This window comes from Hippopotamus amphibius, chromosome 17, assembly GCF_030028045.1.
Source record: "Hippopotamus amphibius kiboko isolate mHipAmp2 chromosome 17, mHipAmp2.hap2, whole genome shotgun sequence".
Lineage (NCBI taxonomy): Eukaryota > Metazoa > Chordata > Mammalia > Artiodactyla > Hippopotamidae > Hippopotamus > Hippopotamus amphibius.
Genome location: NC_080202.1, coordinates 18,733,000 through 18,752,017, shown reverse-complemented (window position 1 = coordinate 18,752,017; position 19,018 = coordinate 18,733,000). Strand labels below are relative to the sequence as shown.

At 47.9% G+C, this 19,018-nt stretch overlaps 1 protein-coding gene across 2 annotated transcripts in view; it reads left to right on the top strand.

The window, feature by feature from the left end:
- ASIC2 (acid sensing ion channel subunit 2) overlaps positions 1–19,018 on the top strand; it is a 1,082,326-nt gene that overhangs the window by 994,715 nt on the left and 68,593 nt on the right. For both annotated transcript variants that reach the window (XM_057716922.1, XM_057716920.1), the window contains exon 2: positions 7,691–7,841. In XM_057716922.1, the coding sequence (XP_057572905.1) occupies positions 7,691–7,841 (151 nt within the window). The remainder of the gene's footprint in view (positions 1–7,690; positions 7,842–19,018) is intronic.

Below are 19,018 nucleotides of genomic sequence, written 5' to 3'. Positions count from 1 at the left end.
GAAGGCAGAGAACCCATCCTGGGTCCTGCTTCCCACATCTGACAACAGCCAAGGGAATGGTCTTTGCAGTCAGCCTTGGCTGGCTAGAAACATGCTCTTTTTCTTAACTCACTTGCCTTGGCCCTATATCCCTAGGTTGGGCTTGGTGACCTGCTGGCAGTGGGTAGATCAGAGAGCCAGGCTTTGGAGGGTTGTGTATGTAGAGGGGGGGTGGGGGGGGGGTGGATCCTCTGAGACTGACACTGGTTTCCTTGGAGAGAACCAGATGCCAACTCCTCTTAGTCACTGCGTGTGTGTCTCAGTGATTATCAGCTAGCTGACAGCTAAGCTCCACTATTCATTGTTCACAGTGTCTGGCACTCAGTAGGTATTCAGCCAGGATAATCTGACTCCAAAGTCTGTGTTCTTCCACAAATCCTGCCTGCCTCTTAGTAGAGCTCATCGCTGTCTGCCTGGGTGTGGGATGGGAGGGGCAGGGGGAGGCAGGGGGAGGAAGCAGAAGAGAGCTGGAGTGATGGGCTGGTAGGCAGGGCTCAGCAGGCACCACTGGCTTTCCTGACATCAGCATGGCCTACTAAGACCAGGAGCCAGCCTAAGGGATCTGTCTCAACCTGCTGAATACCACTGGTGTCAGCAGCCTGTCCCTAGAGAGAATTCTGTATCAGCCCTCCACCATCCCCCCATCCCTGCCCACCAGGCAGCATCCTTCCGTGCTCTCCCACAGCGCTTGGCACCTCCCAGGATCATTCTGCAGGGCCACCCTCCCTGCTAGGTGGTCCCTAGAGAGTTGATTCATCTCTGCATCCCCAACGCCTGGGGCGGTGATAGAACACCAGAGATGTTCTGTAGATGTTCGCTAAGCAAATGAATGGATGAGCCACGAATGTGGTCCCAGATGGAACGACATCTCAGATTCCATTTCTACAGGCAAATAACAGCTCTCACTTCCTCTGCTCCTTCAGGGCTTAGGCATGATACAGACCACAAACAGAAATATTCTCTGCCTTGGCTGAAAGTTGTTTTTCTACGAAGCACTTCCAGATCCACAGATGACTTTTTGATCTTTACAACAATTCTATTGGAAGCTACTCTTACTGGCATTTCCAGGATGAAGGGTCAAGATTCAAAAAGATGAAATACCTTCCCCAAATCAGGGCAGAACCAGCATTGGAAGCTGGGGCTGCCTGGTTTCCAAGTCTATGCTTGACTTTTTTCTTGCACCCAGACACCTGCCCATGAAGTGCCTACTGTGTGCCAGCTACAGGGCCAGGCACTGGGAATCCAGAGATGAAAATGACACAGCCCCTACTGCCCACAGGAGACAGACAGTGGAGGACCCCAGCAGAAAGAGCAACCAACCCATCCTTGAGTACCCTTGGAAACTTCCATCACTCCCACACTCCCCTCCCCCCACCTGCCAAGCTGTGGTCCAACTTGAAAGGCTTCTAGCTCCCCACATCCCACTCCATAACCCCAAGTTGGGCCCAACTGGGGATGCCCACATGAGGTGTCAGGAGGGATTCATCGGTGGGGGGTCTGCTATTTCAAACGACCCTCCAGGTGCCTTCAAGTTGCCCCTCGGCCTCTGTGAGCCATCCTCCAAGAGAACATTTGCTCACAAGATGTGTGACTTGAAGGAGAGCACTCAGAGTCACCCGTTGCTCCCCTCCGTGCTGTTTCCCCAGCTGACAGACAGATTTGCAATCACCTGATGCTCTTTTCTTTCACGTGGGGCCCACACATCTCTTCCCTTGCGGTCTAAAGCTCTCTGGACAGTTGCCCAGCAGAAAAGGCCCAGGCTGTGCTTCAGGCTTGGAGGGAGGAGGCAGGAAGTCTTCTTAGTGAAACTGGCACAACAAATCTCACATCCTGGCAGATGGATGCAGGAGCCCAAAGGAGGGGTTCACAGTTACCATAACAAATGCTCAAATAATGTGAAGGGTTCTTTGAGCGACCCATACATATAAAGGAAAAGTCAGGCGAACTGCTCTCTAGCTGTAGGACCTTGGATAAGGTATTTAGCCTCGTAGAGCCTCAATTTTCTCATCTGCAAATTGGGGAGGATAACACCTACGTCAGAGGGCTTTGTGAGCCTTAAAAGATAGAATGTATATAAAGCAATCAGCATAGTACGTGCCTCTTGGTAAATGCCCAGTGACTGTACATTCTTCTTTCCCTTCTGAAAAGGAGCCTGAAGAAGAATGATATTTATGATGTCCTAAAAGAGACTGTGTGTGGCCTCTTGATTGGGAAGTGGGGACAAGTGGTTGTCAAGGAGCCACTTTCCCCTCATCTCCTTCATTCCCAAGGACCGTGACAGACACACTGGGGTGCTTTCATGGCTATTTGTTGAAATCGCTTTCTCAATCTCATTATGGGGAAAAGCACAGTCATGCAACAGTCCTTGGAACGTGATAGGTGGTCAGAAATTCCTTTTGTAAGAAGAGATATATAAGCAAGCAGATTTCTTAATGAGATGCAACTCTTGCCTTCAAAGAGCTGACCACCTACGGCAGCCTCCTCACACGCACATCCCTCTGCCACATTTAATTTTCAAACAGGGTTCGTTGTAACTTCAGAAAGCAGAAGGCAGCTTCATTTTGCTTCTTGGAAGCCTGGTAACCCATTTGACAGACTGTCTCACTTCCCAGTGTGTGAAACGTGTTGGAGGAGTTTGCTAGAGAAAAACAGAGCAAACGAAACTAAACCGTTAGCTTTAGTATGTCCGTTATTTTGAAAATATCCTAATGAGAAATTTCAGCAATTCATTGGGAGGAAGGTTCATTCCGCTCAGGGGGAGAAAAAGCCGAGTTTCAGAGGCTTTTTGGAGCAATACAATTTCACTTTCTTCAAGTGTAATAAGCAAGAAGAGACAAGGAACCCACTGCCTAGGAGAAGTCCTAAAGGTCAGCATTAATGAAGGATTGGAAGGTTTGAAGCTTGCAGGCCCAGTTGTGTGCTGGTAGGTGGATATTTCAACTGTCCTTAAAGGAGCTTATACCTCATTTATTTTCTTAAGTAGGTACATGGTGTAGAAATGTTGTTTGCACTACTAATTGGACCAGAAAACTGTGTCTTCATGGGTATCTGCCGTTCCTAACCTTTGCCAGCAAGGCCTGCACTTTGCATTTCCCAGACTCCTTAAGGCAGGATGCCCCAGCAGATCACACTGAGCCTGGAGGCTGGCACCCAGGCCAGCATAAATTGACAGTCTTTCTTATTCCCGGATGCAGTGCCCGGGGAAGAGGGTCTTAACCATGACCTCCAACCCCTGGCATGTGCAAACAGAAGACGTCAGAGGAAGAGCACAGCCCCAAGCCCAGGTCGGATCTCAGCTCCATCCCCAAACTAGTAGTGTGACCTGGGGCAGGACACTTCACCTCTCTGAGCAAAATGAGACATTTGGGCGAGAAGATTTTTGGCACCTGGATTTTCCCAAGATTCCCCTGACTCTGAGATACACCTGCCCCACTACCAAGTGCAGGAGCCCTAATGTTAGCCAGGCACCAGCTTCATCCATCAGGAACCGAGCAGGTTGGGAGGGGGTATGGGTGTGAGCTGTAGCTACGAGGAACAGGGGGTAAAGAGCACAGACGATGCAGTTAGGCAAAGATGACTTCTACCCTTGAATCTCTATTTACCAGCTCTGTGACCTGGTTCAGCCTCTCTGGGCCTCAGCTTCCTAATCTGTAAGATGGGGGTGATAATACCAAACTCATAGGGCTGCTACAGAATTTAGTGACAACAGATAAAATGTTGAATGGTGCTCCAGAGAGGACAGTGAAGCCAGTCTGTGACATCAGAGCTACTCTAAGAGTTACTGGAAGGCAGTGAGACCCTCTCCCCATCCCCACATCCGGGATTCTTTAATTTAGAACGTGCCAACTATGAACAATTATATGCCAACAAATTGGATAACCTGGAAGAAATGGACGAGTTTCTAGAAATATACAGCCCACCAAAACTGAATCAAGAAGAAATAGATAATTTGAACAGACCAATCACTAGACGTGAAATAGAATCTGTAATAAAATTAAAAATAAAAAATAAAATAAAATAAAATAATCCCTGCAAACAAAAGTCCAGGACCAGACAGCTTCACTGGGGAATTCTACAAAGAACTTATGCCGATTCTTCTCAAACTCTTCCAAAAAATTGAAGAGGAGGGAACACTCCCAAAGTCATTCTGTGAAGCCATCATCACCTTGATACCAAAACCAGACAAAGACACTACCAAAAAGGAAAATAACAGGCTAGAATGTGCCCACTTCAGACTGGCGGTGGCTGTCCTCTCTACCGTTAACTGGTTACAATTCAGTTGTTGGAGTCCAAGTGTAGATTTCAAAGTGGCTTGTAGGCAGCAAAGCATCTCCCTGTCCTACAGAACTCCATGGCCCCAGTAATCTCATTGGTTGCCCTGGGCTTTCAGCAACAGGCTTAACATTCTCAAGGCATAAGCAGTCAGCGGCACATGGTGGTTTCCATCCCCTGTAACTACTTCAAGACAGGTTTGGTATTATCGGGACACAAGCAGAGAGGACAGGACCCCTCAACCCCACCCACATTCTTCAGTTTATGAGTGACCTCCCCCCATAACCCAAATAACTTGTCTCTTTTCTGCTGAGAAGGACCTCGTATGGATTCATAACTCGTACAGATGTCTATTATGTAATTTTCCAAACAAACCCACTCGCATTCTCTCATATAGGCATTACAATCACACGGCAAGATTACCTTGCTCAATTTGCAGATGAGGAAACTGGAACTTGGAAAAGCAAATGCTGCGTTCAAGGCCAGCGACTTGACAAATAATGAGCAAGCTGCTTCAGTGCCTTACTGTCTGGCTCAGAATCCCAGTGTTCCTTCCTTGGTGATAAAGTCACACCCATGAGTTCCAGCTCTACTACCTACCTCTTTGCTAAGTCTCAGTCTTCCCAACTGTAAAATGGGCATGTGGTAATAAGATGCCTCCCCATCAGGGTAGTTGGGACCATAATTAGGAATGAGATTAACTCCTATGAAAATGCCAAGAAGGGGCCAGCACAGAGTAGAGGCTCAGGAACTGTTAGTTTCCTTCCCTCCAATTTCATGGGGCCACTGAGAAATTGAAGCTGCTACACGTGCCGTCTGTGAAGTGTAACGCACAGCACCAGTGTGAACAATGAAAATGATGGTCACGGGGCCCTTCTTTATCTCAGGCTCCCCCATTACCACCCTTGCCCCTGCCACTCATGGAGATCCAGGTTCGAAATGTGCACTATTAATTCTTACGAAGCAATCCAACTAAAGGCAATTCTAGACTCAGCAGCCCTGCAAATCCAGCCCTGCCACCCACGACGAGGCTGTCAGCACTTACCAGGAGAGCAGAGAAGCGCCTGGGAGAATGGCAGGTCTGGAGAAGCAGCGAGCTCTGGCCTGACAGTCTAGACTTAAATAAATTGTATTTTCTGACTGGGGGCGATAAGGAGTAAATTTGAAGTGCGTGTTACACTTACACGTCATTATGCAGCAAAATGGGAAAGGAGAGCGGCATCTTCTCCCAAGTTTCTAGCAAAACTGCACTGTGTGTAAATAACTCTCGGGCTTTTGATGTTGAGCAGAGAGGAAAATTATCCTCTCCAAAAAGCCCAGGCAGGAGTGGCAAGCAGGGAGGCTGGCAGAGAAGTGTAGCCAGCATGCACTTGCCTATCTCTGAGCCTCTTCTCCTGCCCCCGTGAAGGTAAACTGTCTTTCCTCTAATACCTTCATGAAGAAGTAAGCAAAAATGCTTAGAAACAATTAAGTGGGAAGCTGAGAAGGCCAGAGCAGAGAAAGGGGTGGGGGAACACGATGTTGACACGAGCTCCCGCCAGAACCAGCAAGGCTGGCCAGCACAGAAGGGTGCCTCCCAGAGGTGGGCAAGAAGATGGGAGTAGCAACACCTTGGAGCCCATTCATTCATTCATTCAACAAGACAGACACAGGCCCCACCCTCTCCAGCAAACAATCGCATGAATAACCATGTAGTTACATGCTTTGACATACACTAAAAAGGAAAATACTGGGAGTGTGAGGTTGTAAAACAAGAAGCGGTAGCAGGGCTTGTACTTCTTTATGGTCCCCATAATCCTTGCGCCTGGTACGAACTCATGCATGTGAATGCTGATTGGCTGATGGAAAAAGCAAGGCAGAAAGGAACAGTATGTGTCTCAGAAACATCCCAGTGACAATGAAAACACGCCCAGAAAGATCGCGTGTGTTAGAATCAGACACTTGTGGCTTTGATTCCTTCTCTGCTTAATAGCTGTGTGATCTTAGGTAAGTCACTTAACTTCTCTGAGCTGTTGGTTTCCTCCTCTGCACAATGGGAGCAACAATACTCACCCATGGTTACTGTTGCATGTGATAGCTGAGGTGGTGGTGAAGGAGAAAGGGAAACAGTGAGAAGGGATGTCATATCACTTGGTCTAGGAGCTTGGGAAGGCTTCCTGGAGGACGAGGTGCATCACTCCAGTCTTGGAGAATGGGCAGAGGTTGCCCAGGCAGAGAGCTAGAGGTTGTCCAGACAGAAAGAGGAATGAGAGGGGTTACAGGTGGCAGAAGCGGCAACTAGAAAGCCACAGGTAGCAGGGCACATGCAGAGGTGCTGCAAGTTCTTTGACTTGGCTCCACCCACCCACTCACCCATTCATTTATTCATTCATTCACCCACTTGACCTATATGTCTGGAGCACCCCCAGGTGCCAGGCCCTGTGCTAGCCACTAGGGATAGATTCCTCAGTGAACATGCAGAGGTCGTCCCTGAACCCATGGAGCTTATCGTCTGGTGCATTCGTGTGGACTCAGATGGGAAGAGGAGATGGAGCAGGCAGAGAGCATCACAGAAGGCTGGGTGTGGACGGAGGGCCTGGATCTTACTCTAAGGGGGATAGGCAGCCCTGGTGGATTTTAAGCACAGGGTTAATATAACCAGGTTTGCATTTCTGAATGAGTGAACCACAGTTAACTCAGAGGATGGGCTGGAGAAAGTTGGATGGAATCTGGGAACCTAGCTAGGAAACTGCAGCAGCAACCTGGGCAAGGAATGATGGGGACCCTACGTTAAAGCAGTGCAGAAGGGAAAAGGCGAAATTCAAGTCGGATGCAGGAACAGTGTTGACGAGCCCTGTGTCTGACTTGAGCCCCTGGGTGGGTTGCAATGCTATTCCCCGGGACACATTGTACAGGAGAACCATCCAGGGGGCACAGAGGTGGAGGAAGATTTGATCCCATTGGAACATGCTGGGTATCGGGGGTCTGTGGGTCCCCCTGAGGTCATGCTTAGCAGGCAGTGGGATCAGGGTGTCTGGAGCCCAAGAGAGAGCTCAGGGCTGGAGGCGCAAATTAGAGGGTCAAGAGCATGCAGACAATGCTTGACCCTTGAAAGCAGACATGACCACCCAGGGTGGGGTCGGTGTACAGTGGGAGACAAGACCAGATCCCATTGCAACAAACCCAAAAGGGTGTCCCGGTGTGTTCTTTGATGCCAGAATCCCACTTGGCAAAAGTCAGGCCATTAGCCAGGGGTGAGGAATCATTGTCCCCAAGAGGGCTGAGTGTGACGGGCTGTGAGGACTCTAGCCTGCTGTTGGATTTCTGGGGTCTCTCCAATCTCTGGAGCCCAGTCTGAAGTCACCCATGTGCTTCTCTCTCTCTCTCTTCTCTCCTCCAGGTGTTTACAAAATATGGGAAGTGTTACATGTTTAACTCAGGTGAGGATGGCAAACCTCTGCTCACCACGGTCAAGGGGGGGACAGGCAACGGGCTGGAGATCATGCTGGACATTCAGCAGGATGAGTACCTGCCCATCTGGGGAGAGACAGGTGAGCTGGGCCAGGGACCGGGGCAGCGGGTGACGGCGGAGGGGTGTGGACTCTGAAAGATGTTTGCCTCGGGTGGTCTGTTTTGGCCCACCTGGTGAAGGACTGCTCTCCATCAAGGAGTTGGTGACATGCGGTGGATGGGAAGGATGTCCCTGGCGTGGACTGTGATGCGCTGGGTTTCCTTGGATTTCACTAGGTGGGAGGGGGCAGATGTCAGGGCTACTGGAAAAACGAAGGCAGGTAGAGTGAGAGGAGGTGTGGAGGAAAGTTTGAATTAGCAAGTGTGGTTGGGGAGGTGGGTGGTTTGATTTCAGGAGAGGAGGAAGGGATGAACCAGCCCCTTCCTTTCCACCGTCTTGAGTATCCCAATCCAGCTACAAGGCCCAAGGGAAAGGAAGCTTCTCCCACTGAGGGAAGGTGGAGGGGCTGCTGGAAAACTGAAGGGCACAGACACAGGGGCCTGGCGCCATGGCTGCATGAGCCCCTGGGGGCCTGTGTGTACAGTCCCCAAAGCTTATTTCACGAATCCAATTTTTCATTTATTTATTCAGCAAACTGTTCATTAGCCACGTGTGCTATCTCAGGCTTTGCACCAAAGTAAGGACGTTACATTGAAAAAGACCACGCCCTTGATCACAGCCTAGAGGAGGAGACACAGAGTCCAGTGGGACATGAGGGTCCCTGGTGCTGTGGCGGGATGGCGGCCTTTGCCATGGGGGAGGGAGGCTTCAGGGAAAGCATCGCAGTGCATGGGGTACTTGCACGGGGTCTTGAGATTATCCTGGATTATAAGGGCGGGTCCTCATAAGAGAGGTGCAGGAAGGTCAGACAGAGAAGGCAATGTGATGACGGACGAGGAGGTTGGAGAGCTGCGGCTGGGATGCCTAGGGAGGCTGCCTGCCTCTAGAATCTCACAACGGGGAGAGAGTAAAGAGGTGCCCAAGCGTGAGACCCTGGATGCCAAGGAGACCCAAAGTGAAATTAACACTGGGTTCAGGGCATAACGGGCGGAAGGTGGAGGGGATCTAGAGATGGGCCTGGATGGGGCCACAAAGACAGATGAAGGGAGAGAAGATTCCGGCAGGACAGAGGCCACTCACCTCACACTGTGGTCACTCCTTCTGCTCCAGCATCTGAACAGTAAAAAGGCCGCACATGATGCGTTCCGGAACTGCCTCTGGCAGCTCACCTCAGGCTCCAGGCACCCCAAGCCCCCTCTGCCTCTTGTTGGACAGATGCTTCGTTTCTCCCATCCACTTTCCTAAATCCAGTATTCCCTGGCCCCGCTCCAGCAAACGGATGAAGGTTTGTGTTAGTGCCGAGCTCTGGAGACTGGCCTGCAGAGGCTGGGTTTCCAGAACATCCTGCAGGCCAGCCTGTATCCTGTGACCTGGGGCCCGTAGACAACCCTGGGTCCCCGAAGTTGAGTCTTGGTCCCCAAAGAGAGACTCTACCTTGCAGACACCAGAACATATTTGGTTATTGAACCACTTGCGGAAAAGGAGAGAAATGAAGAAATAAAACGAGTCCTGGGGACCCCACACCCGCAGCCTGGCCAGAAGTTAGTCATGTCCTTGCACTGTAACAGTCTCCATGGCCATCACTATCCTCACTCCTGGCTTTCCCCTCCCCACAGCCTTGCCTGGTAGGGAGAGCTCCTTATCCCCATTTGCCAGGGAAGGGGACTGAGGTTAGGTGACCTCACCCAGGCCACCCAGCCAGGCCTCCTGAATCCCTACATCCAGGCTTCCTCCATAGTACCTTTCTTCAAGCTGAAAAATCACTGTGCAATGAGCATCTCTTGGAGACTCTGGTCCTCTCAAAGCTGCTTGTTTCCTGAGCTGGTGGGGGGGTGAGCTTCTCGTGGGTGGGAGTGCGGTCCACACACCTGCTGAATGATGAGAGGTGGGCTCTGGCAGGGGAGGGATGCTTGTCCACAGGGCCATCTGAGGAGGCACAGCCACATCGTGCTGCTTGGTCAGTGCTCCCAAGGGCTGGGGGCATGGCCAAGCCTCCCCTCCCCACGCAGTCCTTAAGAAGGAGAAGCCTTCCTGACCTGCCAAGCCCCGTAGCCCCACAGACGCCATCTTGCCTCCTTGACCTTTTAATTCCTCTCAATCCCAAGGAAAAGGAGCCCGAGTCCTTAGAGGAGATATGTATTTGCGTGATGAAGGGGAAGAAAGGAATTGAAAGATGGCGGTTGAGGGAGTAACCGCAAAGAGCTTGATAACAGAGGCAGAGCAGTAGGACAACGCAGTGGCTTTATATAGAGGCAGACTGAAGATCAAAGCCCCAGCCTTTCCTTTACCAGTGGATCAGATAAGAGCTCTCTGCAAACTGTAAACAGTGGAAGGTTGATAATGGCGACCAGTAGATGGGAGGATGGTCAAACCATCCCAGAGGCAGAGACGGTTCCAGATATCCTCTACCTACACAAGGGTCCCCAGGCACCTTGTCACATGGACATCTCACTCTCAAAACGGAGCTTCTGACACATTCTTGCTTCATCTCTCAGAAATTTAAGGAAGCAGTGAGGGAGCCACACCTCCAGGTGTATTTCGGACCTGAAGGATCTTTGGTGCCAACGAGTGAATTAGGAAAAGGCACCCTCTTTGGGTGGACCCAGCCCTATGGACTCATGCTTAGCAAGTAGAAAATGACTATGAAATTTATCAAAAGTGTCCTTTCCTCCAGGCTGACAATGCCTCCTTGGTCAAACATCCATGTGCAAGGCACCCTGGAAATATGCCGTTTTAAAGAAGGCAGGCTCAGTCACAGAAGGACCTGGACAGTATGCCCCCAAGTCTGTCCTATGGACTGTCAGGAGTTTCGGAAGTTACGTGTTGCAGGAATAGAAAGGATCTGGGGAACTCTGGTTAGGCAAAGTTAAACACATTAATTCATGGCAGGAAATCTTTAATACGCTACAGCATGAATCTCCAAGATAGGAATATTACATACAGCATTTATTTCCCCGGTGCTTTTGACCGTGGAAAACCTTCTTTTTCATGGAGGAGCTCACAAAATAGAAAAAGGACAGAAAAGCTGTCCTAGACGACAGAAGTGCAGATTTCATGAACAGCGTTTTTCTAAAGGAAATTAAATGGAAGGCGGGTAGGAGGTTGTTAAAAATGAAACTCTGTGTAGATGCCTCTGAGTAACTTCAAAGATAAAAGAAATAAGCAGTGGGTTATCTAGGCCGCACATGAGAAAAACCAGGTTCAAACAAGCCTGGGCATAAAAGGAATTGTATTGCCCCTGGAATCCAAGGCAAACTTCAACAACCCAGCAGCGGGAAGGCAAGGGTACAGCGTCAGAAACAACTGGAATCAAGGGCTCCTGCCTCCTGGGTCTGTCACCCCTTCTCTCACCTCTCCTGTCTCTGAATTGCTTTATTCTCTCTCACTAGAGACAGGCTTTTCCCACACACATATATCTTCTCACACATGGCTCCCAATAGATTTATATTTTATACATCCTACCATCACCAAGAGACCACTCTGAGTCCCTCACTGATCTCCTATTTAAAAAAAAAAAAAAACAGGGAAGGGATGCATTGATCCAGCCCAGTCAGGTGCTCACCCCTGGACCATTCAGTGACCAGGGGGTGGTGTGTTCATGGAAGGACATGGGAGCCCTGAGGGAGCTGGGTGGAGGGCAGCTGGGAAAGCATTCCCGAGACAGTCCCGGGAGTGGCCCTGCTGGGGAAAGTAGGGGCGAGGGTGGGGATGGGTTACATCTGAGCGAACCAGAATCAGTGTGCAGGGAGCTCTCTCATGAACTTGCCTTCTAGATAGATAGGCTCAAAAGTCATATCCTTCATTGATCCTCATGTAGAATACAACTTTTAATCAAGTAAACTCTGCCTCGATGTCTCCAAGTTCTAGTATTGTGGGAAAATGAATCTGACATTATATTTTTGAGCAAAGGAATGATTCTGAGAGTCCATGCTCTAACAGAGGTCAATGTCTTGCCGCGTATAATCTCCCCAGCCTCATCCCTTCCTACTCTGTTCCCTTGTTCACTTGGCTGTAGCCACTCTGACTTCCCTGTGACTCCCTGTACACTCGGGGAAAACTTACCTTCAAGCACCCGCATTCTCCATTCCCTCTGCCTGGAATTCCCTGCTCAGACCTGCACGGCTCATTGCCTCCCCTCCATCAAGTCTTTGCTCAGATATCACCTACCCTGACTTAACACTGCGCCCCCACCCAACTCCTCACCCTTCCTTATCTGCTCTACTTGTCCGTCATCCCATGTCATGTGACACCTTCAAGTATTCCATCCTCCTCTACTGAAACACATGCTCCAAGAGGTCAGGGATCTTGGACGGGCTGGCTCACTGACATATACCAAGGCAATAAATATCTGTTGATACACTTGTTGAGAGAGAGAAAAAGAAAAATGCTGTATTGTGCATGGATGGGGCCAGGCTGAAGGAGAGACTGATATTGATGAGTAGCTACTAGGTGCCATGATCACTCTATCCCATGAATCCCCCAAGGGACCCTTCTAACGAGGTGTTATCCCCATTGAAAAAAAAAGAAATTGAAGCCCAGAGAGGTTGAGGAAGCTCCCCAAGAACACACACCTCACTAAGTAGTTGAACCAAGCTGAAAACCCACATATGGACCCAAAAGCAATTCTCCTTCCACTACCTTCTTTTAATGTTCAAAATGTGATTGTACAGGCACTACCATGAAAATAGCTCAGAAAAAAAAAAAAAGTTCCAGTGACATCTTTGGAGACAGAATGGCATATATATAATGATAGGTCTGTTGCTGTTCTCCTTTTCTATTTTTTCCTCCTTTTTTTTTCCGTAGCAGAATCCTTGTATTGAACAAAAGCTTTAGCACAGCTCCAATATATAAAGCAGATAAAGGTAGAGCTGCTCTGGTCCAACTGGAGGTGGGGCCCCCAGTTTGATTTCTCCATGCTCACTGTGGCTGACCCTGGGACATTCCCAGACAAACCCTAGGGCTCCAAGGAACCCAGTTTGAAAACCACCGAACAGGCGACTCATGTTACTGGGAATGAAAAGTGCCCATTGGTCTTATGGCTGTGTACGTCCCGGAGACCAGCTCTACAACTCTCCCCCTTCTCCTGGAATAGTGAAAGGAGTCCATGATGTGCCCATTGAGCTCCAAAGCCTCAGGGAAGCTGACAGCCTAGGACTTCTGGTTGGACACAGCGGAATGAGCATGAGCATGTATGGAGGCTCCCTCCCCAAACCTCCCCTAAATGGCAATCTAGGATTTTTTTTTTAAAGTATAAACCCACAAGGACAAAGAAGATGGGAGAAAAGACAAGAGTAGATGTCAGCAAATTTTGGGAGAATGGAGAGCAGATGGTAACTGACTTGGCAGACAAGGCTGAAGGATCAGGGTCTGTACAGGAAAACCAATTAAAGTCAAACAATTCTCAACATAGACGCCCCCCGCCTTCCCAGAAAATATCGGGGATTGGAGGCATCAGATACTGCTGACGACAGGGATGAGAGGTACAGTTAAAACTAGGAGGATTCGTTAAAAGTCTGTAAAAGGAGCTGTTAAGTGCTCCCCGATATCCTCCTATGGCCCAAAGCAGCCAAATATCTCTCTGCACCCCAGCAAAAGATAAGATTGACGTAAACAGGCTCTGGGCGGGGAGAAACCAAGCAAAGCTGAGGACGTGGGTGAGGTGCTGTACAGGAAACAGGGAGATAAGGTGAAATTCTGCTACTGAGTAGCGAGACCCCCAGCCAGACTAATCTACCCCACCTACCCCCAACCAAAAATCTGGGAGAATCTCTTCCTGGACACACTGTCAAGTTCAAGAGAAAAGATTCACAGAGAATGACAATCAGGAGTCCCCACACAAACAGCCTAGTGAGAGCGTCCTGGGGTGAAGTCCCCAGTAAGTCCTCCCACACACAAGGAAGACAGTCCAGACTCTAAGTACCTCTTAATGACGAATGGACAGTCAAAAAGCCAAGCATTTGAGGGAAGCCACTAACAGGAAAGGAACCAAAGCCAAACAAACAAAAAAGAAACTTAAAGAAAATAAAGGTGCTAATGACACAAGCTCTAGAGCCAGACAAGAGCCTGGGTTCAAATCCCAGCTATCCAACTTACCAGCTATGTGACCTTGGACAAGTTACTTAATCTCTCTGAGCCTCAGTTCCATCACCTCTAAAATGAGAATAATATTATTATCTACTCTTTAAGGTTGTTCAGAAGATTGAAATGAGTTAATATTTGTGAAATACTTAGAAAAGTGCCTGAATAATATTAGGCACTATGTATGTGTTTGATAAATAAAAAATAAGTGCGGGAAGCAGAAGAAAACATCAAACTATTTTAATTAAAATTCTCAAGAGATAAGAGATGATACTGCATTCATAAATACCAGCTATTAAAATAAGATGCTATTAAAAAGTAACATTCAAAGGAAAACTTTAAAAAAAAAAAAACCTCCTGGAAATTAAAAATATGATTGCAAACATTTTTTCAAACCCACAGAAGGATAGGAATTTAGGAAATCTCCTGAAAAGGAAAACAAAAAGACAAACAGATGGAAAATGGGAGAGAAAAAAAAACATATGAAAATGAGAGGATAAATCCAGAAAGTTCAACATCCTACAACTAGGAGTTCTAGAATAACAAAAATGAGAAAGTGGAGAAGAGGATGTTACCAAAGAAATAAAATAAGAAAAATTCCCAACTGACCCACATGATTTTCCGTATTGAAAGAATTCACTAAGTCCTGTAATCAGTGCCAAAAGAACCAGACCAAGATTCATCCTTGCAAAATGGAGGCTCATAGAGATAAAGAGAAAGTTTTAAAAGGTCCTGGAGAGAAAAAAAAAAAACAGTCACATACCTAGGATCCAGAATCAGAATAGACTTCTCAACAGATGTAGTTGAAGCCAGAAGACAATGGCATAATGCCTTCACATTTGGGGCAGGGACCAAGGTGGTGGTAATTTTTCTTGTCTAAGATAGAACTCTATCTCCAGCGAGCTACAAATGAAGCATGAGGGTAGAATTTGATTTCAGATATATTCATATATACGATATATAACTATATATACATATATACGATAGCATTTAAGTTCTACCCTCAGCAAATTTCAATTGTATGCTACAGTGTCATGAACGAAAGTCACCATGTTTTCCATTAAATCCTCTGACCTTATTCATCTTATAACTGAAAGTTTGTACACTTTTACTAACCTCTCCATTTCCCCCACCTCCAGCCCCAGCAACCACTTTTCTGCTCTTTCTATGAGTTTAACGTGGTTTGAGGGGTTTTGGTGGGTTTTTTTGTTTTTTTGGCCATTTCTGCTATAGATACAACCCAAACAAACCAAAAAACGAAAAGGAAAAGAAATAGGAAAAACAAAATAATTTCACAAAGAGGAGATCAAAAATGTTATACACTAGAAGGCTGGGGTCTGGGCAATACTTACATAGTCATAATTACATAAAAGCTGGGTAGTGACTTAACCAAAACATCATCTAAGTATGTATAGGAGGGTGAAATGCAAGGAAATATGCCCAGATACTTCATGCAAGAAACCTGCACCCTCAGCTCCCATGGTAGAAATTCAGTACATAATATTTAAAACTTTTAAAAACCAAGAAATAACTGTCAAGTAATCGATGTCCATGACAATATGAAAGTCAGTACCGGAAGAAACATCTCAAACTATTGAGAGTAGTTGCCTCTGAGGAGTGGGACTCTGTGGGTGGAAAGAGGTGGAGTAGGAAAATACTGTTTTTCATTAAAAAGCCTTGAGGTAACATTTGGCTTTCTAAATTATGTGCATGTATTGCTTTGATAGAAATTAAAATTAAATTTAAAATAATCATAAATTTTCCACGTAGCTGGAAGGTCTGAGCTGCTCTCAAGGGTAGCACGGTTCCCAGCCCCCGTCACAAATGGGGCGTAGCAAGAATGGATGCGGATGGTTGCTATGGTTTCCCCAACATCTCTGCTTCCAGGAAAGACTCTTGTCCTCGTGCCTGGTACCGAGGACCTCCCCAGAAGGAGAAGTACTGGCTCCGGACTGAACTCTGAGAGTCTGCAGCACAGGAACAGGCTGCGTGCGGCCAGCTGGGATTCTGAGCTCACTCCCAGAGTGGGCAAACCAGAGAGGTGGTCTCCACAGCTGCCAAGGAATCTGGAGAAATGATGCTGTAAGTCAGAAGCACCGATGGAGGCAGGCATCCATTAAGTAGCCGGATGAAGCCCGACTTTTACCTTCCTGAGAAGACCTGCTTAAAGCACATGCTAAGTGCTGTGCAGAAAATACATGTGCTCTAGTTAAAACTCCCAGCCAGCCAGGCAGTGGTCTGAGGGGACCATCCAGGAGGCGGATGAAACAGACCCACCTCAGAGCTCACATCTTCCTATCCAATAAATTGCCAAGAGCACCTCGTATGTGCCAGGCACTTGGGGATACAGATGTAAGGCCCAGTCCAGGTTTTCAAAGTGTCCAGAATTTAGGGACAATCTCAAGGGCTCCTTTTAAGTAGGAGACGGAAATTCATTGATCCAACAGCTCTCGTGTTAAGTGCCCTAAGGAATGGCAGGCATTTGCAGTCTGCTTGGGAGACATGTGAATAATTAAATGTCATCAAGCACTGTGACGGATAGAGGGAAGCTGGGGTGCAAAGGAGGGATGATCCGTTCTGGAAGAGATGAAAAGGGTATCTCGGTGGCAGGGAGGGTGGGGGGGTGCTTCTGAGGGGAGGGACCTTTGGTCCTAATGTCAGGCCTGTTTGCCAGGTGGCTGGGCAGTGTGTGGGAGTCAGAGGAGGGTGTGGGTTATAGGGGGATGAGATGCCAGGCAGAGGGAGGGGAATCGGGAGGCAAGGTCAAGAACAGCCCCTGGTGTCCCGGGGTGGCTGGATCCAAGGGTGAGGCTTCAGGCTGGAGATGTAGGCAGAGGCCAGACCACCACAGGCCTGATGTGTTCTGCTACAGCATAGATGTTCTCCTGTGAGTCCTGCCACCCAAAGTATGGTCCTCCCACCAGCAGTGCTGGCATCTCCTGGGAGCTCATCAGAAATGCAGAACTCAGACCCCACCCCAAATCTGCCTGGTAACAGGATCCCCAGTGACTCACATTCAAGTATGAGAAGCTCTGAGATCAGACCCCTGTTTCCCACCCGTTGGAAGTAACAGGATGCCTTTTTAACATCAAAATATTTCTCAGACATCACCCTCACATGAATGCCATCATGCGCTTCACATTTATTTATTGAAAAAACATTCAATAACCAAACATTGCTATGAATTTAGGAATGCATTGAATGAGTTTGAATTCTATACTCACATCACAATCTATATACAAAATCTGTTCAGCAATCTGGTTATACCTGACTTCTGCTGTTGCTGTACGTCAACAGAATTTTTAATCAACAGAATCTTAACCATCCACCAACTTCCCCTATAGTTTCGGAGACGTGGCAGTTTCTCCTGCACGTCGGCTGCCCACCCAGACTTATCAGCTCTCTTAGCAAGTAATTTATAGTCTCTGAGCCTGAATGAACTAGGGAAACTCATTATTTAAAGAATCCTTGGAATAAATCTTTTTGTAATGAGCCCAGACCCAACTCCACACTCAGTGGCTTCACTAATGTGTGTTTTGTAAGTGTTTTGTTTCATGGAATTGCGTTTAGTGTGACCACACATCTCTGTTACATAACCAAGACCTAACAGTAACTATCTCCTTTGTCAACACAGGCATATCACTCTACAGTATAGAAGGCACATCACCTGCATACTGTCCTTTGACCCTCACACACCCTTGTGACGTAGACAGGGCACTGCTAATCATTCACCGATGAACCCACTTGACAGATGTGGTAAAGCAAGTCTCCAAGATGCTGAGTGGCTTTCCCACCATCTCATGCCTAAGTATTGGAACTAGGACTTGAATCCATAGCTTCTGGTGTGGTCCTTGGTTCTTTCCACCAAGAGCTAGTGTTCCCTAAACATGAAGAAAAAGAAAAGGAAAAAAAAAAAAGATTGCTTTGGATAACACGGTCCAACAGAGGGTAGCAGATTATAGGGTCTTTAAAATGCTAGTGTGTTTGAGGCTCTCCCAGAGGAGGCTGGGATTTGCAGCCTTCACCAAACTTTTGTGGCCACTGGATAACACTTTCTGAATCATGAGCTGTTGGTGAGAGTACTTTGCTACTTCATGCTGCCTCCCTGAAGAGACATAATTGCAGCATGGGGGGAGGGGGGCACAATGTTGATTTCTCTTCCTCCGGAAGCTTAACTTGCCTCAAAATGTCACCCTGGAGCAATCAACCATGAGCATTGCTGTCTCCGTGCTGGGTTCGGATTTTCTCACCTCGGATGCTGCTTAACTGGGCCTGTCCGTGAGGAACAGGTCAGAGAGGGAGGACAAGCGATGCCTTGTCCGTTTTTGGCAAGGCAGCAATTTGTAGAAAAATCAACCTTTTCTGACGTGATATAAGTGCTGAACAGCCACGTCTAATTTCTTTTCATCTGTTTTTCAGGAAATTAAAATGAGGTGCAATGAGGTTGGAGACGTGTGCGTGATCCTCAGCTCATAGAACTTTAGAGCTAAAAGTAACCTGAGAGATCAGCCTTCCTTTATGAGGCTCAGAGAGGCCAAGTAACTTGCTGGAGGTCACACAGCTATTAAGGGGTAGGGCCAGGAGTCAAACCCAGATCTCCATGATTTATCAAGAGCCAATGCTTTTCTTGATATACTTCCCTGTTGCTCTTCCCAGGGCCCCACCTTGGGCCTCCTTGGATTCATGCCATGCATTTCTCTGTGCAAGCCAGAGGAGGATGAGGGACCAAGATGGCGCCTCTCGTGGACCACCCAAACTGCACTCTACCAGCGTTCTAGGGACTCGGGCTGGGACCGTGGTCACACACTCAGTGAGCTTTCCCTTGATCTCTGAGATGAGAGAATGCAGTCTTCATCCATGACTAGGTTCAAACCCATTCTACATATTTTGCAGAAAAATGAGACGCCAAGAGATGAAATAACTTGCCAAAGGTCACAGAGAGGGACTTGACTTCACCCTGCCTGACCCCAGAGCCCCAAGCATCTGACCAACTGTCCTAAGGGCTCTCTGGTTCTGACCCCTCAAGTACAGGAGGCTGACTCAGAAAGCCTGGTTCACTCCTTTGAGAAAGGGCTGCTC